Genomic DNA, 26,102 nt, shown 5'->3' on the forward strand with positions numbered 1-26,102 from the left:
AAGATCTTGGGAGATGTAAAAGGTCCCCACAGTCAATTATAATTAATGGGATATAATAAAAAATAAAAATTTGGAGGTGTAAAGGTTCTCCAAGTGTCAAAAGAACTAGAAATAGAAAAAAAAATGCGTATGAAATACAAATTTCACGTCAAGAGACTGTTAAGCTAGCAATCTCCAACTAATTCTACAGAATACATAACTAGTATGTACTCAACAAGTCAATATATATATATACCAAATTATAATTATACAATAATAAGGATCAATAATTTAAACAGCCAGTAGCAACAGCGCCTTAAGCATGACACAATGTCTCCCGGGACACTGCTAGCAAAACTATGACAGATTTTGAGCCTGGATAGTCGGCCATGGTGTAGTATCTCCCAGGTAATCATCAATTTTGTAGTACCCCTTTTTGAGAAGTGCACTTTTTATGTACTTCTTGAATGAAGTAAAGGGCAGATCCCATGCCTCTAAGGGTACCTTATTATAAAATGTTACACAGTTTCCCAGGAACGATTTCTTCACTTTCTGTAGACGAAACTTGGAAACCGCTAGCTTATGTTTGTTCCGTGTATTATAACTATGAATATCTGACAGTTTCTTAAAGGACTCTATATTCTTATGAGTATACATTATCACATCTAGTATGTATTGTGAAGCTACTGTAAGGATGTCTATCTCCTTAAAGCGTTCCTTCAGTGAGTCACGTGACGCCATGTTGTAGATAGATCGTATTGCCCGTTTCTGGAGAACGAAGATGGTTTGAATATCTGCTGCTTTTCCCCAGGCCAATATGCCGTAAGACATAACACTATGAAAGTAACTGAAATAAACTAGGCGAGCTGTCTCCACATCAGTTAATTGCCTAATTCTCCTTACGGCATACGCGGCAGAGCTCAACCTTTTTGCTAGGGCAGATATATGAGGACCCCATTGCAGATTGCAATCTAAAGTAAGACCAAGAAAGAGCGTATTCTCGACAAGGTCCAGGTTTTCGCCATTCAGCGTGATGGTAGTATCTGTCTTCCTTACATTGGGTAAAGAGAATTTAACACATTTCGTCTTCTTGGCATTAAGGAGCAAGTTATTTAAACCATTCTAGTACCTCCTTCAAAGTTTCATTCACATGGCTATAGTCACTCAGTTGCCTATCAACTTTGAAAATTAGTGAAGTATCATCAGCAAATAAGACTATCTCACATTTGTTCTTTACAAGACATGGCAAATCATTTATATACACAAGGAAAAGAAAAGGTCCCAGAATAGAACCCTGTGGTACTCCAAGCTTTACAGTTGTACCGTTAGATTCAGTACCATTTACAACCACTTTCTGGGTTCTTTCGTTTAAGTAAGATTCAACAAGCTGTAAAGCTTTTGAGGATAGACCGTAGTGCTTCAGCTTGTGTAGTAGTGTGTCGTGCTCCACACAATCGAAAGCTTTGGAGAGATCGCAGAAAATACCGATAGCATCTAACGAGAGTTCCCAGGCATCGTATATGTGCTTGATTAGCACAGAGGCAGCATCTGTCGTCGAACGACCTCGTGTAAAACCAAATTGCTGATGCTGAAGTAATCCATTCGTGTTAAAATGTCGAAGCAACTGCCCATACAACCATTTCAGTCGCAAAATCTTCAAATCAGTAACTAACTGTCAAATGTGACATAACGCGTGGTAACGTCGTGCAAACAATGCGACCGTATTGATACAATAACAAAATGTAGTCGTCGTGTGCACTCGTTACGGTAACAAAATGTGTACGAATTTGTGGCTGTCAATGTCACTGTCAGAATGACTTTTAACGACACTTTATTAGTCGACGTTTGCACACATAACGGTAACAACATGTGGACGAATTTGTGGCTGTCATTGTCACTGTCAGAACGGTTTCTGACAGTGACATTGACAGAATTTGTACACACATGTGTAGGTCTGATTACCGAACTGAACTGCTCCTAAACCACTGTATCCGCAAATGACAATCTGAAATACGAAGGTTTCTCAAACTGTCTTGTGAAGTTGTGGACTGGTTGCTTTGAATCATTTAAATATGAGCGAATTAAATAATAATAAACGACGACGACCATTTAAGCACTCTTCGACATTTTATAGAAATGTGGGAAAGTTAAGAAAAGTGCAGAATGATAATACAAATAGATAAGCACTTTATAGTTACTTAATGTATTAAATATATAATTTTTAATTCTTATTGATAAAAATGAAGTGTAGTGTTGCTTTACACAATAAAAGTAGGAATCAAATGAAATAGAGTATTTACTGTGATATTAATAGAATTTCTGTTGCGCAATGATAGTTTTCTTTCAGTACAGATGCTGCTTTTTCTAACGCAGTAGTGCGAGCAAATCAAGCAATGATTCATTTCTTGTCTGGTCGAAACTCTTAGCTTAGATTTAGGTACTAAAAATCGTCGTACGATACACGTGCGAAAAGGACATTCACAACTCGTGTCGAAGTAAAACACTCCCTTCGTTCGTGTATTAATTTATCGCTACTCGTATCGATTTTCCTCTTTTCCGCACTCGTATCTACAAGTATTTTGTTTGGGTTACAAAAAAAAACACATTATTTACTCTACTACGTTTTATTTATGTCTCTTTAACATTACAAATTTGTAGACACTTATCTATACAAAAATCTTGACTTAAGAAGTACAGATCGCTGAAATTAATGTTGATAGTAATATTAACGATGACTACTTCAACAAGTGTCAATTGTGAAATGCTGCAAAATACTAGTTGCTCTATAGAAGACCATAATAATATGATCCCCGATCCTTTACAACCCAGCAGCTCGATACGCACGTTACAATTTTTTTTTCGGCCCCTAATCTTCTTTAGTGAGGGCAACTGAGTACGACGGCATATTTAATTGTTTATAAAGTTTGAGGATACCTGGAAAAAATTAATACATGAAGCCATTTTGAAAATATAATAAATATTCACTGCTTTCGGTCACGCGTGTACGCTGCGACCATTTTGCGACCGTTTGTCGACCGTTTGGTGACCGTTTGGCGACTGTTTTTTACATGGAATATTACCGTCTTAATCCATATTTTAACAACTTTATTGGTTTTCTAGGCATTATTTTTATTATTTCAGTATAGTATATGCACCGGAGCACTAAAACTTCACCAATCAATATACATAACACGCAAACACCGAGTAGTCAATAATATTATTACTGGTTAAACTGAGGTAAATTGATGGCGCGTTGATAAATTTAGACTTATTTTATGAAATCACTCGAGCAATTTAATTGGCCATGGTAATTAGCCCACATTATATTACAAATGCAAACAATATTTTATCTTTAACAAATTCTTACGCCATTACATTTTAATGTCAAATGATTTTATTTCTTTTTTACTTTGACGTCTCTGACAGTCGCCATTTGAAAAGAATGAAATGAACGAATGATTTTGGAAAAGTAGTCGCCAAACGGTAACAATGTGTGCACGCGTAGTGCACACTTCTGTCACTTCTGTGACCATTTGTGCCTGTTACCAATCGTCCCCATTTGGGTCGCCGCGACTAAACGTCGACCGTACTGCGACTAAGCATTGAGACCCGAAGACCTGTGTGTACACAAAATAGGAGGATTTGCGTAGGAACGGCGACCGATTATGGTTATATGGGTGGTTCAATATAATTTTCTCAAACACTTTGCTGAGAACGGGAAGTATGGAAATTGGTCTAAAATTTCCAAGGTCATCCTTGCTGCCTGATTTAAACAGAGGAATAACCTTACTATACTTCATCAGATTGGGAAACACACATTCCCTAACACAAGCGTTAAACACATCGGCTAGATAAGGTGCCACGACGTCAATAATTGAATACACGACTTTCACAGATATCCCCCAAATGTCCTCACTGTTTTTAACTTTTAAGGACTTGAAAGTTTTAATAATCTCTTCGGGGTCAGTAAATTGGAAATATAATTCCATGCTGCATTTCTTAACATTGTAATTGTCCAAGTAGAGACCTGCCTTAACTACAGAGGAGTTTAAATTCCGTGTAGTATCAGTGGCTATGTTGGTGAAAAAGTGTTGAAAGGCGCCAGCAACATCGTCGTCTGCAGACAATACTTGGTCTTGAACTTTTAGTGTGTAATGGCCATCACGGGGTTTCGTCTTCCCGGTTTCAGCGTTTATCATATTCCAGGTAGCTTTTATTTTATTGTCTGCCGACCTGACCTTCTTGCTTAAGAATGCAGACTTAGCCGCGGCGCAAACTTTCTTAAACACTTTTGAATACCTCCTTACATATTCAGTAAAATTTTCATCATGGTTAAAATTCCTCATTTCATACAGGTCATACAATCTCTTCCTGCTTCTGTGGATACCGACGGTGGCCCAGTCACTAAACTTTGACTTCAATTGGCCTTGCTGTACAGTCTTCGTCTTAAAAATATTCTTGTGGACGTCGTGGATGACACTCGACAGTTCCCCGTATAATGTATCAGGATCTTGCTTGCTTATACCTGTCAAAGTAGGTACCTGCGATATAATAGATTCTCTAAACTTATCCATTCGGCTAGCAGTGATAGGCCTATACGTAATCGCTTGCTGTTGTTTTACAATGTTGACTTGGAAATAAGCTTTCTGACCACAGTGATCAGAGCTGAAACAACTAAAGACATCTTTCTTTTCAACTTCACAATTACAGAATATATTATCCAAACAAGTCGCCGTACTTGCTGTAATTCTTGTGGGCTCGTGGAAAAGCGGAAACAAGTCAAAAGACTGAAAAAGATTTAAGAATCTAACTGTGTGTCCATGCGTGGGATCTAGTATATTAACATTAAAGTCCCCACAAATTATTATCTTCTTACTGCTAACAAACACTCGTCTCAACGCATCTTCCATCACAGACTCAAAAACGCTAAAATCCGCCGAAGGTGGTCTGTAGACGCACATTATAATGTGATCCTCCAATTCTATACATGATATTTCTATAGTTCGCTCAGTAGAAAGTTTAACTATGTCATTTCTTTCTTTACATTTAAATTTATTTTTTACTATAATCAATGATCCCCCGTGAATGGCGGACTTTCTACTGAACGAGCTAATTATGTCATAATTACAGATATTGAATACTAATAATTCATATTCTTTGAGCCAGTGCTCCGTAACGCACATGACATCAATATCTTGTGATTCTAAGAAAAGAACCACCTCTAACTCTTTGCTGGAGAAGCCCTGTAGGTTTTGGTGAACTAACCTAAGCTCACGGGGCCTCTCCGCTGTCTCAGCCGTCAGTTTAAATGCTGTGGGCGGCCCGCGGGGGAGGCTGCGCACGCGCCGGCGCTCGCCGCGCGGCCGGCACCGTTGCCACTGGCCGAAATGTCAAAAAACCCCGGTTCTACGTTGTAAGCTAGTAATTTTGCTGTCGTCACTACAATTCCGTGGTACATTCAAATAATTATCTCTTAGTCTAAAACGGTAATTATTTCTTTTATACATAATGCATAATTGCATATGCTACTGAACATCAATATTTAGTAGTACAAAATTTATAAATAATTATGGTTTTCATTATGATATTCATTATTAGGGTAATAACAAAATTGACACATTAATAGATACTTAACAGATAGGTAATAAACTAGCTAACGCAACTTAGCAGATAAGTAATAATTTCTTGCAATGTTTTTATGCCTAAATGCACAAATAATCTTGTTTACATCTCAATCATGTTTCTAGCTTTCTACCTATATTATCTGCATGAAAGTACCTAGATATAGAAATTACATCGGGAGTATGGGTTCTACAAAATAAAAATTTAAGCTCTATCGTGAAAAAAAGCAATAATAATAACGCTATTTGATAATTATCCAATGGGAAATAATGTAATAATTGTTTGTCTACAGCCGCACGTGTCCCAAGTGGTGTCGATGGTGGACGGGCACCCGCGGCGCACCCGCGTGCCCGACAAGCCCAACTACCCGCTCAGCCTCTGGTCCATCATGAAGAACTGCATAGGTAAGTCGTTGTAGACCTCCAAATCTTGCTATTCCTAAAGTCATTCTTGGATTTTAAAGATTCCTTACATAGAAATTTCTTTGACGACCAGTTTGGCCTAGTCGGTAGTGAGTGCTACGCCGCGGTCCCGTGATCGGTAAGGGCATTTATTTGTGTGATAAACACAGATATTTGTTCCTGAGTCATGGATGTTTTCTATGTATATTATATATCGTTGTCTGAGTACCCATAACACAAGCCTTCTTGAGCTTACCATGGGATTCAGTCAATCTGTGTAAGAATGTCCTATAATATTTATTTATTTATTATTTATTATGGGTACCGGATTGCGTACCGCGCATCACGCTTTCGATAGCTGGCAAGCAGTTGAATGAAATGCGTGTTTCACGGGCGCCCAGTGGAACGACTTCGTTTCTCGTAATAACTGTAGTTGTCCAAACATCGATAAGAATTTAGAAATTCTGTTCATTAGCTTCTCAAGTTTGTCTCAACCAAGAAAGTTATTATAGGGTGAGAACAGAAACTTCTCAGATCCAAAAATATGTTTCAAAGTGGCTGTACGACGCTGTTTTTCCGTGTATCGCTACAATATCGGAAAACTTTTATACTTAGAAAACAGTAACAATAAACTTAACCGCCTACCTATCTTCAGCGACCCTCGTGGCCTCGCTTCAGCTCAAACCAGCCGCTCGTAGCTCATTTATGACGGATCGCTTCCATGAGTGGACAGGGCGCCCGGGGCCACGGCTTGCATCCAGTCGAGAGCAATGCTTGCTTATCTTATGATTACAGTGTGAAAATCTTTCTGAAAATGTTCCTCACGCAAATACTAAACCTCCCTTTGTTCACAGGAAAAGAATTATCAAAAATCCCGATCCCGGTGAACTTCAGCGAGCCGCTGTCGATGCTGCAGCGGCTGGCGGAGGACTACGAGTACTCGTCCGTGCTGGACGAGGCGGCGCGGTTCAGCGACCCGGCGCAGCAGCTCGCCTACGTGGCCGCCTTCACCGTGTCCGCGTACGCCACCACGGCCTGCAGGTACCTACTGCCACTATTCATTTCAAAGGCAATAAGCTTTTTGTCATCACACCCGCACTTTAAATGTGCTATTGAACGCAGGCGGAGCGTGAGTTATAGAAAAATCGTTCTCCCAAGGGAATAATGAAATTTCTTGTACCATACTTAACTTTTTTACATTTATTTACATATTTATTTACATTGCGAGTGTGATAAAAACATTGTCTGTAACTCGGGGAGTATGAATATTACTAACTCGAGTCTTTAAATCGCTCCGGCAAGCTGTCGCGATTTAACTTACTCTCGTTAGTAATATTCAACTTCCTCCCCTTGTTGCACAATGTACTATTGCAAAAAAATCATTTTTGGCACAAGCTTTTATCGCCGACTGTACCTTCCTTTCAACAGTCATCTACTGCTCTCCGAGACGTTTCTAAAAACCCCTTACTCGATGGGGATACGACAGTTCATAACAGAGTTCCTATGACTACCTTTCTGCTCCATCATCAGATCAGCACCATGATACCATAATATTACATTGTCACGTGATTTACGTATGTGTGCAAAATTTCAGCTCTATCGGAAACCGGGAAGTGGGTCAAATTTAGCGTCGTTTTGACCCAAACTAACACACTGACAAAGCAAGTTGAATAAAAGCTTGTAAAAATCAAAGATGGCAGCTTCAATGTTTAGGATATCAGTCCTACATCCGATATCGGATCGGATAATCTGAAAACGCACTTAGTGTAAGGTCTGAGTAGACGCGCGGTCGGCGGGGCGGGCTCGCCGTGCACGCTATACTATACAGCGTCGACTCAGGACACTTGTATGAACTTCAATTGATTGACATGCACGCCGCACGCCCAATATGAGCATGCACTCAGGCCCTGTACGAAAAGGAATCGATTTTAACTATAAAACTCCCGTGAGACTCAAACATACTTAAAAAATATTTTAAGCGGGTTACTCACGTGTTACCTAAGTTGATATAACGTTCGACATGTTTCGATCCATTTCCGAGAACCTTTCTCAAGAGTAACGACCCCGCCTTTACGTGTCGAGAGCGCGACGCATACTCATTCGCTCTCGTTCTGATTCATTAAGTTCATTGATAAGCAACTATGGGAACAAATCAAATTATTTTAACAAATATTTTGATTTGTGTTTTTATGTAGTCACACTAAATAAATAATATAAATTAAAAATCGAAATAAGATGTCATATATTAAAGAAAAAATGACGAGCACCACCAGTGGCGAAGGCCGGATTCGAACCGGCGTCTTTTAGCAATCCGGGCCAAACGCCATGAACCCCTAGGCCACCTCGCCACAGCGGAAGCCATCGAAATTTCTCTTCTAAATGTCATCTTTGTAAGACTAGGCGTCTTTTGACCAACTCTAAGGGCAAGCAGTAGGTGCTTGCACCTCCTATACGAAACCTTTACAGGTTTACGATATAGCTAGAGAGACTGGTGCTGCCATCTATACGCAACTATGGGAACAAATCAAATTATTTTTCTCAAACATGGTATGAAATATTGATGTTATGTGCCTTATAATTGGCAGCGAAGTATGACGTTGCAGGTGCGGCTCGGACGATTGATAGATAATGGAATTTCATACAAACCTTGCAGGCCAAGGCCGGCAAAGTCTTCTTTTTTAATTTCCAAACACAGATAATTGTGACATAACATCCAGGTATTTAGCCAATTAAAAAAAAACTATAAGGGGCTTTATAGACGTGCCGACTGCAACTGGTACGGGCCCTAGACAATTTTTGATTTTGGGTGCGTTTTCATACAAAAAAAATTTTTTTCGTTTTTTTTTTTTTCGTTTTTTTTTCACTTTTTGTTTTTTTATAAGCGTATACGAGGTATCAAAGGGGAACGAAAATTCGATTATTTTTGCGCTACGACGCACCGTTTAGGAGATACAGCCATCCAAAGTTACTATTTTCAGTAGACTTATTTATTTCATACCATGTTTGAGAAAAGGGTTGCCTTTGTCCCGGCCTCTGTAGTAATGTACTATTAACAAATACATATTTTGATTTGTGTTTTTATGTAGTCACACTACTATTTTAATTTTAAAATAATTTGATTTGTTCCCATAGTTGCGTATACAGGGTGTAACATTAATGCTGGTGATCCATTTAAGAGCATTACCGGTATCGAATAGCGGTTACGAATACCACTTCCTTTTTAGGGTTCCGTAGTCAACTAGGAACCCTTATAGTTTCGCCATGTCTGTCTGTCCGTCCGTCCGTCCGTCCGTCCGCGGATAATCTCAGTAACCGTTAGCACTAGAAAGCTGAAATTTGGTACCAATATGTATATGAATCACGCCGACAAAGTGCAAAAATAAAAAATGGAAAAAAATGTTTTATTAGGGTACCCCCCCCTACATGTAAAGTGGGGGGTGTGTGTGTGGATTGAGTGAGCACCTTCCGAAAATAAAAAAAAATATGCTGATCATTTAGTAAAAGTTCTAAAACAATTGTAAAACGAATCTCTGAATTTGTAAAAAGATAAATCAAAAGATACAGCCATTAACATGTGCTCACTCAGTTCTCACAAACCACCAATGAAAACAGTGAATATATTCATTTAACATATAATATTTATATACTAACATTTAGTAAAAAATAGGCCAACCTACCTCTATAAATATTAGATCACCTAGTGACGTATTAAATTTTTTACAAATAGTTTCTTATGCTCACTCAATCCACACACTTTTGAAAAGCCGAATTTTGATGAAAAACATAAGATTTAGACCGCTATTATATGTGTATAGTTTAGTAAAAGTGAAATGGGAATTTGTAAAATACAAAACGAACCACTAACGTGTCAGGTTTTTTTATAATAAATTTTTGTAAGTGCTCACTCAGTCCACACGTTTTGAGAAAGTTAAAAATGTAAATATCTTACGATTTGTAGCACCTAAGACAGTTGAAAGTACTTCAACATTTAGTAAAAATTTTTACTAAATATCCACCATCTAATATTTTATATTCGTTGTCTGGTTTTAAAGATATTCAGACATAACTTTTCTCATACAAATGTATCAAGTAGGGTGACCACACTATGTCGGCTCTTGATTTTCCCCACCTTCCCATTGTCATATTGAGATTGGGGAGTTTCCTTCGTTCAATTTTGATAATATTAAACTAATACCATATTAATTCTCCATCTGCAAACTGTTTTTAGGTTATGTTCTTGGCCTAGTGATGATGTGTATTGTTTAATTTTTATCGACGTAAAGATAATAACCATATCGACATGCATGCATTAGAAAGGACATGAATGATAATTGGTAAGAAACAAAGAATATAATACTTCACTAGTAAGAAACCAGAACCTGGTAATCTAATCGCGCTAACAGATGAGCGTACCGGATTTGTAAGTGGGAGCGAGAAATAGTTATTCTTTTCTCGCTCCCACTTACAAATCCGGTAAACTATTATCAAAATTGAACGAAACTCCCCAATCTCAATATGACAATGGGAAGGTGGGGAAAATCAGGAGCCGACATAGTGTGGTCACCCCACTTGATACATTTGTATAAGAAAAGTTATGTCTGAATATCTTTAAAACCAGACAACGAATATAAAATATTAGATGGTGGATATTTAGTAAAAATTTTTACTAAATGTTGAAGTACTTTCGAGTGTCTTAGGTGCTACAAATCGTAAGATATTTACATTTTTAACTTTCTCAAAACGTGTGGACTGAGTGAGCACTTACAAAAATTTATTATAAAAAAACCTGACACGTTAGTGGTTCGTTTTGTATTTTACAAATTCCCATTTCACTTTTACTAAACTATACACATATAATAGCGGTCTAAATCTTATGTTTTTCATCAAAATTCGGCTTTTCAAAAGTGTGTGGATTGAGTGAGCATAAGAAACTATTTGTAAAAAATTTAATACGTCACTAGGTGATCTAATATTTATAGAGGTAGGTTGGCCTATTTTTTACTAAATGTTAGTATATAAATATTATATGGTAAATGAATATATTCACTGTTTTCGTTGGTAGTTTGTGAGAACTGAGTGAGCACATGTTAATGGCTGTATCTTTTGATTTATCTTTTTACAAATTCAGAGATTCGTTTTACAATTGTTTTAGAACTTTTACTAAATGATCAGAGTATTTTTTTTTATTTTCGGAAGGTGCTCACTCAATCCACACACACACAAGTGGGGGCTGAATTTTTTTTTCATTCCAACCCTAACGTGTGATATATTGTTGGATAGGTATTTAAAAATGAATAAGGGTTTGCTAAGATCGTTTTTAGATAATATTTTTATTTTCGGAAATAATCGCTCCTAAAGGAAAAAAAAGTGCGTCCCCCCCCCTCTAACTTTTGAACCATATGTTTAAAAAATATGAAAAAAATCACAAAAGTAGAACTTTCTAAAGACTTTCTAGGAAAATTATTGTGAACTTGATAGGTTCAGTAGTTTATGAGAAAAAAACGGAAAACTACGGAACCCTACACTGAGCGTGGCCCGACACGCTCTTGGCCGGTTTTTTTAAAAATAAACACCATGAAAATTAAAGGTACTATAGAAGGTAATGTATAAGCCGTAGGATTTATCTTCGGCAATTATGTTACATAGTGTAGATGGCAGCACCAGTCTCTCTAGCTATATCGTAAACCTGTAAAGGTTTCGTATAGGAGGTGCAAGCACCTACTGCTTGCCCTTAGAGTTGGTCAAAAGACGCCTAGTCTTACAAAGATGACATTTAGAAGAGAAATTTCGACGGCTTCCGCTGTGGCGAGGTGGCCTAGGGGTTCATGGCGTTTGGCCCGGATTGCTAAAAGACGCCGGTTCGAATCCGGCCTTCGCCACTGGTGGTGCTCGTCATTTTTTCTTTAATATATGACATCTTATTTCGATTTTTAATTCATTGATAAGATTCGGAGAGCGCTATGGTGAAATGATCTGGATCCCAAGTTTCCACCTTCTCGCCAGGCGGAAGAAAGGAACGGTCGGTCAGCAAAAAAAGGTATACTAGCAGTTAAGTTCCGAAGAGCAAGACACACAAAAATGTTTGGGTATGCGTAAAAGGACCGTCGCCTCGGTTTTTAGTCGGCGTTCGCTCCAAAAAGCACTCATCATTCACTTTAGATCGAATATAGCTTGAGACTTTTGACATGTTACGACTGGTACAAAAATCGTCTATCGGAGTAATACCTGCCTGACCTGCGCCATGTTCCAATTTTACTGTTATCATATTAAACCCATTTTTGTGTATTTCTGAATGACATATGATTTTGATTTATTACCAAATTATTGTGATGATGAATGCAGAAGCTTCATTATAATTTATTGTTGATTTTTATTGTTAGTATTAAACCTGGTTGTTGTTGCAGAACGAATAAACCCTTCAACCCGTTGCTCGGCGAGACTTACGAGTGCGACAGAATGTCAGACCTCGGCTGGCGGTGTATCTCAGAACAGGTAACTCTTCATACTAACCAGAATGGCTGTTTATTATCATTTACAAAATCTGACTGCTGTCAAATGTCCTTTTAGTTTGATATCTTACCGCCCAAAATAACTAAAAAGGCCACACTTGAAACAAGAATTCGTTACAATTGGAAGGCCTAAAAAGCCTCTTGTACCTTAGGGCGCAGTTACACTGCGTCGTTCACCTAATGCGGTCACTGGATTTATTTCAAACAAGTAGTATGAAACAAATTGCGACCACATTACTTGAACGACGCAATGTCATTGCGCCTTTAGTAACAGTTTGTTTGACAACAGTCAGAATTTTGACTTTTAATTGAATTTGCTCAATAAAGCACAAGAAGTTGTAAGGTTTTGTTTTATAAATGTTACCTATCACTATAAGTAGACTATGCCACTGGTCATACTCCTTTATTACAAATAAATCGTTGCAGGTTTTCGACAGTAATTACTAGTAAATAATAACATAATCACATTGTTCGAGCTCTTTCCGAAGACAACTAGTGGACAACAGGATCCAGTCTATTAATTACATATAGGATGTTTAGAAAGTGTGGTCAGTGGCATATCAATATGTAATAAAATATTACTTCATTTTGTAACTTTAAACTCACAAGACCATTTATATGATAATGTTGAACAATTAAACTCAACAGAAGACTGGCAAAAAACAGCACAAACTGCGGCCTAGTGAGTTTCAGGCTACAAAAATGTTTTGTACATAATTACCAAATCCCCTGATGTTCCATCCCGCTCTTCCTCGCCCGTTTCCTCCCTCGTCCCTCACTGCCCGTCCCCGCCTATCCTCACTCCTCCAGCACTCGCCCCACACCTTTTCCAAATTACAAAAATATTCAAATAATTATTTATAGGTATGTTCTGAAACGAGTCCAATCGTCCTAACCCCAATCTGCGCTGTGATTGTGCGAGTATATTTAAAGGTCGATTTATTTTTGAAATCTTATTTGTTTGCTCACAATAATTTTACGCGACGATGGGGTTGACGTTGGGTTTACTTGCATAGGTTTTACCTGTCTCGAAATTTTTACTAAGAGTTTTGTTATAATTGTCATACAATTTAAACAAAAAATAAGAATTTAGCACAAATTCGTAAGACTAAAAGGCAAAAACCTAAGTTGGCGCTACCTGTAAAATATTTGGACCGACCATATCTCGTTTTGGAACGTACCCCCGTTTCGGCCGTCCACTAAAGTGATGTCGTGGGGCAGGTGTCGCACCACCCGCCCATGGTGGCGCAGCACTGCGAGGGCGCGGCGGGCTGGCAGTGCTGGCAGGAGTTCACCATGACCACCAAGTTCCGCGGGAAGTACCTGCAGGTGGTGCCGCTCGGCGCCGCCGCCGCCTGCTTCCCCAGCCAGGGCAACAAGTACACCTGGAGGAAGGTACACGCACACACACACATGCTGGCAGGAGTTCACCATGACCACCAAGTACCTGCAGGTCGTTGAAACCTGGAGAAAGTTGCACACACATACACGATACTACATGTCTTGTAAGTCAGCTCTTGTGATACATATATGTGAATCTGCGGCACGAAAGTTGCTGATATATTTTTGCGCGTTCCGTAGTGACCTACGATGATTTCAGGCGACACAAATCGACATGCAACATAATTACTTCAACACTCAACACGATAAATTGTGTCGCTTAACTTCAAAACTGGGTAAATCCATTCTGCTATAAGGTTGATTATCTTTCAGATCATATGATATTTTTTATATATTCAATCTTAAAGCAGAATGGATTCACCCAGGTTTGAAGTTAAGCGACACAATTGTGAGTTATCAATTCCGGTCGGCAATTTAAGTACTTAAAGTACGATCCAGGTGTCACGGTAACAATTTATACTTATGTCAAAACAATTTCAATGTGCGGGGAGTTAGGCAAGTATGGTATCTGACAGATATGGTATGGAACGGGAAGTAAGCGGGCGGTGGAACAAACTAATAGGTAGGTAGGTAGATAGCATGACCTCAGTGTTCACGTTACTTATCAAACGTCTTCACTTTAGACATTGCTATTATTCATATTCGTTATATTGAATATTCTCGTAAGGCCAAATGGGAAGTGTAAAATGTCTAAAAGCCGTGCTGTATTGTATTTGTGAGAATTTAGACAGTGTAAAAATCAATGAGTTCAATTCGCTGCTACAACGACCACGAATGTAAGTAACTGGACTTCAATATCTCGCATTTGGCCTTACGGCTAAAAGCAAGTACCTATAAAATAGAAATAAATATCTTAAGTATTGTGCTGAAGTAAGCATTTTGCTGAAAACATCGAAAGTCGGGTGACAGACGCTTGCCGGGCAAGAATACCAAACATTTTGATATCGTATTGGAGGAACTAAACATACTTAAATAGAGCATTCTCTCTTGCTGGTAATAAAAGTTGTATAGAATCACTCCATTCTGACTTAGTCTTATAATTTTTTTGTTACTTTATTATCTACGTAGTATACTTGCTTTTAGCCCTAAGGTGCACTAAAATACTAAGCGCAACCTAAAGGTGAGTATAAAGTGGCGGTGACAGGTGGTGCACCACCCGCCGACGATGGCCATGCACTTCGACAGCGCGGCGTGGAGCTCCGCGCAGCAGCACGCGTGGAGCAGCGTGTTCCGCGGCCAGATCATCCGCATCCTGGCCGACCGCTGGCGCTGGCTGCGCTTCCACCACTCCGGCAACGAGTACAACACGCGCTACAACGTTAGCCCGCTATATATAGCGCCAATAGTAGACCAGGGCAGCCAGCTCATTCGCATCCTGCCACCAGCGCACAAGCCATCCAGCCACATCATCGATAACCTCCACGCAGCGTACACGACACGACGGAAAATTCGCAAGCGGTAGCCAACGCGAGGCGAGTCAGTGCACGAGGCAGATGTCTTGACACTTATAGGGTACCTTCGCCTACCGCTGCGGTTTCCTGTTCCAAAAGAAATTAATGACCATACTCTCGTCGTTCGCTGCGTTGCGCTTCGTGAAACTCCAGTGGATGATGTCCTTCTCGCCGCGGAACAAATCCTCCGAGTTGCTCTTGAGGTTGGTCTCAGAACACTAATTCCACTGGTTGCAAAGGTCTTAAATGAGCGTTCCAGACTATTCTCGTAAACTGATTCAAGGGTAACAATATGGTACCTTTTGGTAATTATTTATGTGCGTCAGGGTCTTGGAAAACTTATGCGGTTAATACACCTATGGTTGTCATTTGGTCTTACTGGAGTAGAGTAGGCTTAGTATCAGTAGGATCAAACGCCAGATACGTAGTAACAACCTGTCATTTGGTCTTCATGGAATGTAGCTAGGTGTATCTAGCAGTAAGTATCAGTAGGGGCAAACACCAGGTACATAGAACCAGGCTAAGTGCAGGTGTGCCACCACCCGCCGGCGTCGGCGACGCACTGCGACGGCGGGCCGTGGAGCGTGGTGCAGGTGTACTCGTTCGCCAGCAAGTTCCGCGGGCAGCTCATCAACGTCCAGCCGCACTGCTGCCGGACCATGACCTTCAAGCGGAGCGGGAACAAGTACTCCTGGGATAATAGGGTTACTACACAACACTAACATTAGTACCTAGATTTGTTGACATTACCGATACTGGTCAATTCACTAGTCCAAGAGTTGGCACGAATGGAACGAGCGAGTAAATGGAAACATGCATGTGTGTCACAGATTAACTAATAAAATGGTAGCTCTTGCCAGTTACCGACTGTATGTCGATACAGGTGTCACACATACATTCAAAGTTCTGTTCATTCCATTCATGCCAGCTTTCGTGAATCAACCTGTACAGGACCACTCCGAAATGTTTTTCCTTCGTATTATGGAAGCTTACGAACGTGTCATGCTATTTCAGTCGGTCTCAGTACAGGCCTACAGGCACTAACGTCGACCGAACTAGAACGACAAATACGAACGTTTCCGAGGACATACGATGGAAAACAATTATGCACTACATACTACACCTGTATTCTCGTATTTACTTAAGTTTATTTTGGTCTTAAACTTCAACGGTTAATAATTAGAATTTTAGGAACATATTTAAGTTTTCCCCATTGCCCATATGATGATGAACTTATCGTTAAAATATTTGAGCAACTCTTCTTTTTCAGTATTTGTCAAATAAACTCATCCATTAATTTACATTACCTTATAATTAGACAAAATAATCTATCGTGATGTGATTGCTTCTTGCGTTATCCCGGCATTTGCCACGACTCATGGGAGCCTGATGTGATTATAGATGTATTTTCATAATATCTAGAAAAACTGTCTCTACTAATTATTAATCGAGTGTATTTCCGGCAGGTGACAACGACAGTCCACAACATAATCGTGGGCAAGCTGTGGGTGGACAACCACGGAGACATGGACATAATCGGCGAGGCGGGCGCCGCGGCCGGCTACGTCGCCCACCTCAAGTACCAGCCCTACGGCTACTTCAGCAAGGACACGCAGCGCAAGGTCACCGGCGTCATCAAGGACCCCAACGGCGTGGTGAGTGTCTCCTCGAGCACCAGCCCTGCGGCTACTGCAGCAAGGACACGCAGCGCAAGGTCACCGGCGTCATCAAGGACCCCAACGGCGTGGTGAGTGATGATAGCGCACCGCTAGGTCCCGACAGAATACCAGCGCTGTGGCACTTGCGACAGCAATGCAGCAGCACATGCTGAGTCGACGCCTTCTCGCAATTGTGTCGTGATAAAACAAACCTAAATCGTCAAATAATAAGCTAGTAATTAGTTCTGTAGACCTGAGTTATATTCTAGTACTTAATTTTTGTTTGTCATGATATTTTTATGCAATAAAGTTTTTATCTATCTATCTTAGCATGCGCAGGCATATAATAATGACACTCGAGACTAAGGCCTGATTTAGACGGCGTGCGAACTTGCATGCAATTTTAGTTACATTGCGAGCTGTTGAGGTTACATACAATTTTGCACAGCCATCAAATACCGCAATGTAATAAAACTCGTATAAGGCTAAATCTAAATGTCTACACAAAGCTAAAGACTCTTGGATCAGGGCACCTGGCCAAGATTTTCCGCTAGGTCTGACAATGAAACGCTATCCTGGCTTGCCCTAAGTGACATATGTTCACTCTATCGCTCCTCAGTATTGGTACGACAGAGTGAGCGTCAGGACCCCTGGACCACTACAGATATTTGATGTTTAGTACATACTAAAATTTAGTACCTATTTGATACTATTTGGTACCTGAGTACATATATTTGGTACCTCCACTGATATCGAAAAATCGAGCGAATAAAGTGGCCAGACATTCTGACGTCAGGATGTCTGGACCATTTTTGGTTTACATAGTTCTAGACAACACTACTAATTGATATCTTAGTCAATATTTAATACCTATTTGGTACCTGTCAATATATTTTTTTCAAATTTTTTTGGCGTAGCAGAAAAAAGTTATGACGGAATTTAAAGTTGTGAGCCCAGCCGTGGCGTTGAAGTATGTAGCGCCTGTCAAAAGTATAGAGGCAAATCCGCCTGCCCTCCTGCGCGCGTCAACTTAAATAGGAATTTAGTTTGATAGCGGGTGTGTTTTTAGCCATGTTTCATGAAAATCGGTCTACTATGTCGCGGTCGGAAGTTTTTTCAAAATTTTAATATTGTGGTTAGGTTATTTTAGGCTAAATATTTAATTGCGATTCCATAATATATCTTTTCTTGGCTGTTATCTTGGGAGTTCTATGAAGTTTACCTACAGACGTAGATGATGTTTAACGCCTATCCTCTGTTCGCAGCCTCGCTACGTGCTACAAGGACATTGGGACAGCCGGGTAGAAGTGGCGCCCGTGACCAGCGCGTCCCCAGACAACACGGTCTGCAAGACCGGCAAGTTCACCGTCGCCTGGCAGCGCATCGACACACCGCCCGACTCTGACAAGTACGTATACTTGTATTATGGTACTTCGTGGGATAGCTTGTTAGCTCGGTGGAAAAAAAAACGGTCATCTTAAGATTGGCGTTGTGGTTCTTGTTATTTTGCTTAGCGCGTTAGTTATTCAGAAAATAAAAATCCCTGACACTTATCTTCCACTTTTTCATTTGTCTTCCGTTGACCACGAATGCTGAGGCTTGGCAGGCAAGCATGGTCGCGCGATAAATGATAAAACATCAGGAAGTCTTTATCGCACTATTTGTAAGTGCGATAGGGAGACGGCCTGATGTTTTTATCATTTGTTGCGCGACCATGTTTAAACGCTTGGTTTGCCGCACTTTTTGACAGGAGGTAAAAGCGGCGACAAAGTCGTTTCAGTGCCATCTTGCGCGAATCTTTTTTTGTGATGTCTATGGTAGACCGTCATGTATACAAAGACATCGTCTGTCTGGTTTTACGTCATAAATTTTCTGTAAGAGACTGTTTGACAAAGAATTGTCGTTTGCATATTTTTATTAGAACATGTCGTTATTTCCAGATGGTACAACTTCACTTTGCTGGCGGCGCAGCTGAACGAGCCGGAGCCCGGCGTGGCGCCCACCGACTCGCGGCTGCGGCCCGACCAGCGCCTCATGGAGGAGGGGCTCTGGGACGAGGCCAACGCGGAGAAGGTACCATTATATGATCAATCAATCAATCAATCAATTTATTTGTTAAACATAGGTACAGTACATAGTTGTTACAAAATAATTTCTTAGTATCACTATGTTTTACCAACATTAGGTATACAAATTCATTGGTGGTTGTGAAGTACATTAAATACTTAATAAATATAAGTAACATGCAAATATCAGTAATCAGTAATTCTTTAACAAATGCAAATATTTTCTATTAACCATAACATATTCCAGTTCAACATTATATAATTAAGAATTGTAATTAATAATAATACTCAAATACTCGTGTTGTCTCTTTTATATTCTTCGATTGAATAGTATGCTTTGTGTGATAAGAACGTAAATAGTCGTTTCTTAAAGAGTTCGATGTTGTCTATGTTTAAGATACTATTGGGTAAAATATTATAAATTTGTGATGCCATTCCAAAAATACTTTTAGATAACAATGCCGTTTTAGTTGATATGGTGTTTGCAATCTTTCCTTGTTGGCGTACACTGTTAAAGCTATGGAACTGATTTTTATTTTGTTTAATATAACATGCAATTTCATAGATATATAGGCATGGGAAAGTCAGTACACCTAGTTTAATGAAATGTTGTTTACAAGAATCAGTTGGAGGGATACCACATACAGCGCGCACACATTTTTTCTGACTTTTAAATACCATTTCACGATCGGAACAATTTCCCCAGAACATTATTCCGTATCGTAACGTTGAGGTTACGTAGGCGTGATATGATGTGAGGACCGCTGACTGATTTACCAACTTACGTAAGTTATACAGAGCATAGTGATATTTGTTTAGTTTATTACAAATTATTTCTGCTTGATTTTCCCATGTCAACTTATTATCTACTCTTAATCCTAAAAAGTTTGTCGTTGTCTTTTCCTCTATTAAAGTGTCATTATATGCTACAGTCTAAGTCAGTTAAATTGTTCATTTTATTAGTTCGTTGCTCAAAATTCATTATTATAGTTTTGTCAAGGTTTATTTTTAAATTATTATCATCAAGCCATGCAATTACTATATCTAAAGTCCTATTTATGTCCGATTGATAGATGCTTATGTCAACATTTGCATTTTCTGCTGAAAAAATTACGGTACTATCGTCCGCAAAGAGGACCATGGGGAATTCGATAGCTCTAGGTAGGTCGTTTATATATATTAAAAATAGTAGGGGCCCCAGGATGCTTCCTTGTGGTACCCCGTACTTTATATCTCTAAAATCTGAAGAATATGTAACTTCGGTTTTTGACTTGACGCATAGTTGGCTAACTTGTGTTATCTGCTTACGGCCGTCAAGATAAGATTTTATCAAGGCATGCGCATTTCCACGTACTCCATATTGAAAAAGTTTACCTAGTAAAATATTGTGATCAACGAAGTCAAATGCCTTTGACATATCCATGTAGAGAGCGCTGACAGGAATCCTTCTATCTACATTAAACATAACCGATTTTAGCATGTCATAGATGGCCATGTTTATGGAACGGTTCTTCCGGAAACCTTTTTGTTCATTCGCAAGTAAGTTTTTTGTTTCGAAATATTGATAGAGCCTATTATATATAACTTTTTCAATTATTTTAGAGAAATTGGAGAGCAATGCTATTGGGCGGTAATTCTTGGGGTTCTCTTTATCTCCTTTCTTATAAATTGGTTTCACAATAGCTATTTTCAAGATTTCTGGGAAAATGCCGGTCTCTATGCAAAGATTTACAATATAACAAAGTGGATCAGTGATAATATTAGAGGACTTTTTGATGATCTTCGTTGATATGTCATCATATCCAGTACTGTTAGTGTTTTTTAAACTACTTATAATCACACGGATTTCATTCGAATTCGTCGGTCTTAAAAAAATTGAGTTAGGCGTGTTCTTAATTAGGTTGCAAGGACGACTGTTATTATTGTCATTGGTTTGACTGCGATTAACGTCTTTGTGAATACTTTCGATAAAGTAGTTGTTGAATGATTGAGCGATATCTAAAGGTTTAGTTACCATTTGTTCCCCAACTTTTATCTGCCGTATACCTTCATTTGGATAACTTAGTTTGGGTCCGTTAATAATGCTCCATGTTGCTTTAGACTTGTTGGTTGAGTTCTGTATATAATAGTCATTTTGTGATTTCTGTGTTAACTTGATAATTTTTTTGAGACGCTGCGTATAGTTTTTTAACTTTATTTTGTTATTTACACTAGGTTGTAATCTATATTGCCAGAGCATTTCTCTCTTTCGTTTACAGCACCTTTTTATGCCTTTAGTGATCCACCTCGGCTTATTATATGATGTTACTTTACATTTTATAACAGGGAAGCATAAATTATAAAAGAGTTTAAAATCCTCGAAGAAAGAGTTAAATGCTTTATTCGGATTTTCGGTTTTATAGACCTGCTCAAAACTTAACTGTTGCAAGCATTCTATGAACTTGAATATATTCTCCTCGCTAAACTGTCTTTTTATAACGAACCAATGTCGTAGTATACAAGTTTTTTTAACTGGGCATTTCATGATTTGGGCTGTATGATCTGAGATTGCTAAGTCTATAACTTTGGCTGTTCCCCCTCGGATATTATGAATTACGTTGTCAATGCATGTATTGGAGCTGACGTGTTGGTTCTGCTATACCTATTTTAAGATTATAACTACACAAAACGTTTTTGAATTCCTTAGCCTGTTTAGTATTCTTTGATATATATATATATTAAAATCCCCACATATAATTACCTTCTTATTATTGCGAATACAAATTTCATACAAAATAGTGTCAAGTTTACTAAGAAATATGTCAATGGACTTTTTGTCATATTTTGGTACCCTGTAAAAGCAAATAACTACTATTCCATACTCAATTAACTCTATAGCAGAACATTCGATCACATTAACAATTGAGTGTTTCATAATTATATCTAAAACTATATATTTATGATTATTCTTAACAAGTATACATGAACCACCGTTTCTATTATCTCGTGAAAAACATGCTGCTAAATTATAATTATAAAGAACCAATTCAGCTTCATCTCCTATTTTCATATTGTGTTCCGTAAAGCACAACACATCCAAAGGCGTATTAGAGTCCTTAAATTCTTGTATATGAACACTTAACAAGTCTGATTTATTTATTAAACCATTTACATTTTGATGAAGCAAAAATATGTGTTTATAAACGAAAAAATTCTTACTGGGAATTACTTGGTCTGATACTATCTCTTTTTCCTCGAAATCTTCTGAAACCAAGGCTTCTTCACTATGCGTCAAGGCTTGTCCATTACGAGATTCAGACGAATGTGATTCTTTATCGGGCTTCTGAATGAACTCCTCTCCATTTATAAAAAGGCGATTGTTTCTAATGACAGCGTGCTTTCCCTCCCTACGTGCATTAATAAGGTTTTGTCTTAGTGTCATCCTTTTTTTGAGTGCGTCACTATCTAATACTTCCGATACGGCATATCCAGTATTCCTAAAGTAAAAAGCATTATCCAGTACGTAGTTTTTCATTCGTTTGCTGATCAGTTCAACAATCAAGGGTCGGCGGTTTCCTTTCTTGCCAACTCTTTTCACATGATCTATAAATCCATTTAATATCTCCAAATATAGAATCTATTCGTAGGCAGATGTCCGACTCTGTTTCTCCATAAAATTCGTCTACTCCATAAAGTACAAATTTCTTTTCATTTTCATTATTATATTTTTTTGTCATTTGTGTAGTGTTTAAATTTGCTTGCAAGTCATGTAGTTGGTTTTTGATTTTTTCATTCTCATTTTCTAGAAACTTTATTTTGTTATTAGCAATTTGTAGTTGTTCATTAAAACTCTCCTGCCTTGATGTTATTTCATTATTTTTTTTGATAAAATCCTGTGTTAGTCTCTCAAGTGCCGAATTTATTTCCGTGGTTATTAACGATTTAATAGTATTGTTGTTTAGGGTTAATTTCTGGTCCAGTAAATTACTTATCTGTTCTAAGGTAACATTCGGTAAGCAGTTTTGGCTTTCAGGTTTATAACTGCGTAGAGTATCTCCTAACAAACTTTTTGATTCGTCATGAGATAGCAGGTCATCAATTGACATGTCAGTGTTATTCTGGATTGTAGAAATATCATGTTGTCGTCTAACTGGTGTGCTGTCGTTTTTTCGCCTGGTCGTAATGTTAGCACATGATGGGCAGCGCCACATACGTCGGAGGCCTTCAACATTCTCTACGTAATATAGTTTTGTCATGCCAAGACATTCGTAGTGATATGTGTCTCTACATGCAACACATTTTAATATCTCAAGGTTATTGATAATGAGATTCTGACACGCTTTGCACTCCATTTTTACGTATTTTATATTTAATAACAATTTTTTTTTAGTATAAACTCCGATAATCCAATTCGGACCGATTACTCAACGTCCAATACGGACATCAAAATGACAGCTCGTATATGTGAAGTCAGCAAACATGCTTGTGTTATGTAGCAGTAGAAAAACGACTGTGACACTGGTCATATCGTGAGCGCTGATTGGCGGGTAGAATTAATGTGCCTTCAAAAAGCTAAGCAAGCCGTTGCGTGTAATAATGTTTTGGATTAAACTCACGGTTCCGTCGTAATATTTTTGTCGATTTATCACAATTTAATCACTTCGGTCGTTCTTCGTAAATTGTAGGTGTTTCGTGAGCCAAAATATGTGTTTTACATTATTTCCGTATTTAAAACTGCAAGAGTAAACAAACACACGTCTTGTTCGGTGAGTGCGCTTAGGCGTTTTTTTTTATCATAGTTATATTGCCGTGTTTTCCGTTATACACACGGCGGGCGGCGTCATAAGGGCAAAGTAGGTTTTAACCGTCACAATGTCACAGTTTCGTTTTCTTTCAACCCCTTATTTGCCAAGAGTGGCACTGAAGTTTTATTAGTTTCACGCGTTCCGCCTACCCCTTTATGGGATACGGGCGTGATCGTATGTATGTCGTACGTATGTAGGTTTTAACCGAGGTAGCGCTCTCGTTTTCTTCGGCCGAGTGACTCGTTTCGGTACAGGCACGTCCGCATCGGTCATCCGCCCGACGAGGCTTTGCGCGTTCGAGGTTATTCGTGTTCGGGTTCTACGGCAAATATGAAGCGTAGGGGAGGTATTTTTAAACCGGTTAGTGAGGTGTGCGCTTCCTCCACAGCTGCGGCTGGAGGAGAAGCAGCGCGGCAAGCGGCGCGAGCTGGAGGCGCTGGCGGAGCAGGCGGCGGCGCGCGGCCAGCCGGCGCCCGAGCCGCCGCGGCCGCTGTGGTTCACGCGCGAGGCGGCCGCGCCCGGCGAGCCGCACCTGCGCCACCTCTACAACAACACCTACTGGGAATGCAAGCAGCGCCAGGACTGGGCGCGCTGTCCCGACATCTTCTAGCCGCACCGAACACGCGAGGCACACCTACGCGGACAGAACACTTCGACAGATATATACGCGGTCGACCGAATCTTGCCATTAAAGAGAGGCGCACGATTATAATTTTCTATCGGAATTAAACGTCGGCCCCTACATTTTCGATCGATTTTTAGATGTTATAATTGCTCGTCGATGATTCCGTCGACGTCGAGGTTTAGGAAAACGCGCGTTTTATGAAAACGATTAGCCGCAGAGCCCTACATTTTTAAAGGTTGCCGCCTTTTTTCAGTGTCAGGATTCGATCGACCGTCTATACTACACGGCTTGCCAAAAAAAGTAGAAGTTAAAAAACGGCAACAAAAAAGTATCGTCCTGTTTTCTCACATTTTGCCGATCTTTAATTTCTATTCTTTTTTTTTTGTCAAACCGCACGGCGAGATCCATTAATACGAAAATGTTAAAGATCTTGTCGGAAAACTCGGAAACCTCGTTCGTATATTATGCTCCGAATGTTCACCAGTTCATAAGGTATCTTGGTAAGAGGAAAGCTAATGTTAATTATACGACGTCGGTTTTTTTTTGCTAAAACGACTGAAGGGTCATTCCATTGTGACGGGTGGGATATTTATACTCTTTTTTGCCTACATTTTGCTTTATTTCTGCCAAACGGCAACAATTAGCGTATTAAATATGACATTATCAATTACTTGAATAATCAATGCGTACTATACCATCAAAAAAAATATGAAAATGTCATTATTATTATGAGAAATTGATGGTATAAGAAGTGTGACGGGTGGGACTTCAAAGTGCCTCTCCTCTCCGACTTGACTTACACAATTCGCAATTGGTAAGAAACTACGAAACTTTTGTTAAACAACCATTTTTTATTTAATTCCTGATATTATATAGATTAGGTATTAGTATAATTTACGCAAATAACTCGTAAAACAAAAATAATTTTGCTTCTCAATGCTTGTGACGGGTGGGACAGCGCTTTGTGACGGGTGGGACGAGTAACATTTGAGTATACAAATATATGAAAAATATAAAGACAGTTCGTTTGTATTTACTTTAAATCAGCTCTTTTATTAATTATTTAATGTTACAAGTAATAATTTCAGTAGTTTTCTTAGAGCATTAAACCAAAAAAAATCTTTTTTCAACTTGAATTTTTAAAGGTTCAGAAAATTGTCAAACCTTGTCAAACAGTCTTTTACCACATACTTTTATCAGTGAGTCAGAAATAATGTCAAAAATTTTACCAGTTTTAATGAAAAAGACTTCTTCCTGACTCATAGGCCTCATTGCATTCATTGTGTTCTAAAAAGTAATACCACAACCGAATTAAGCAATATTAGACATATAATTTGCTTTAATATAACCCAGTTAGGTTTAACTAAACTTAAAAGAAGGATTTTATACTCATTAACTCAAGTTTTATCAGATAACCCATTTTGCTCACCCGTCACTGTGACGGGTGGGACCTACTTTGAAAAGCGTTAAAAGTATACTTTTATTCACAAAAGCAACGCGTTTTTAGCTAAAATAACCAACCTCAACCTAATTGTTACTTTCACAAAGTAAGACATCAAGAGTTTAGATACTTTTAGGGTAAACAAGAAAAAACTTTGTTTTATTG

The 26,102-nt window shown here is 38.9% G+C and overlaps 1 protein-coding gene across 2 annotated transcripts in view; it reads left to right on the forward strand.

Moving 5' to 3' along the window:
• The window catches only part of LOC125236696 (oxysterol-binding protein 1), a 66,888-nt gene extending 42,210 nt beyond the window's left edge, over positions 1–24,678 (forward strand). Inside the window, exons 9-16 of one of the 2 annotated variants that reach the window (XM_048143610.1) lie at positions 5,894–6,005; positions 6,857–7,043; positions 12,407–12,494; positions 13,733–13,906; positions 16,830–17,018; positions 18,287–18,429; positions 18,962–19,094; positions 24,260–24,678. In XM_048143610.1, coding sequence (XP_047999567.1) covers positions 5,894–6,005; positions 6,857–7,043; positions 12,407–12,494; positions 13,733–13,906; positions 16,830–17,018; positions 18,287–18,429; positions 18,962–19,094; positions 24,260–24,481 — 1,248 coding nt within the window. In that variant the 3' untranslated portion in view covers positions 24,482–24,678. Of the gene's footprint in view, positions 1–5,893; positions 6,006–6,856; positions 7,044–12,406; positions 12,495–13,732; positions 13,907–16,829; positions 17,111–18,286; positions 18,430–18,961; positions 19,095–24,259 lie in introns of those variants that run through there. The other variant, XR_007178229.1, reaches the window with a different exon arrangement.
• The last annotated feature ends 1,424 nt before the right edge of the window (positions 24,679–26,102 follow it).

This window comes from Leguminivora glycinivorella, chromosome 19 (assembly GCF_023078275.1).
Source record: "Leguminivora glycinivorella isolate SPB_JAAS2020 chromosome 19, LegGlyc_1.1, whole genome shotgun sequence".
NCBI classification, from domain to species: Eukaryota; Metazoa; Arthropoda; class Insecta; order Lepidoptera; family Tortricidae; genus Leguminivora; species Leguminivora glycinivorella.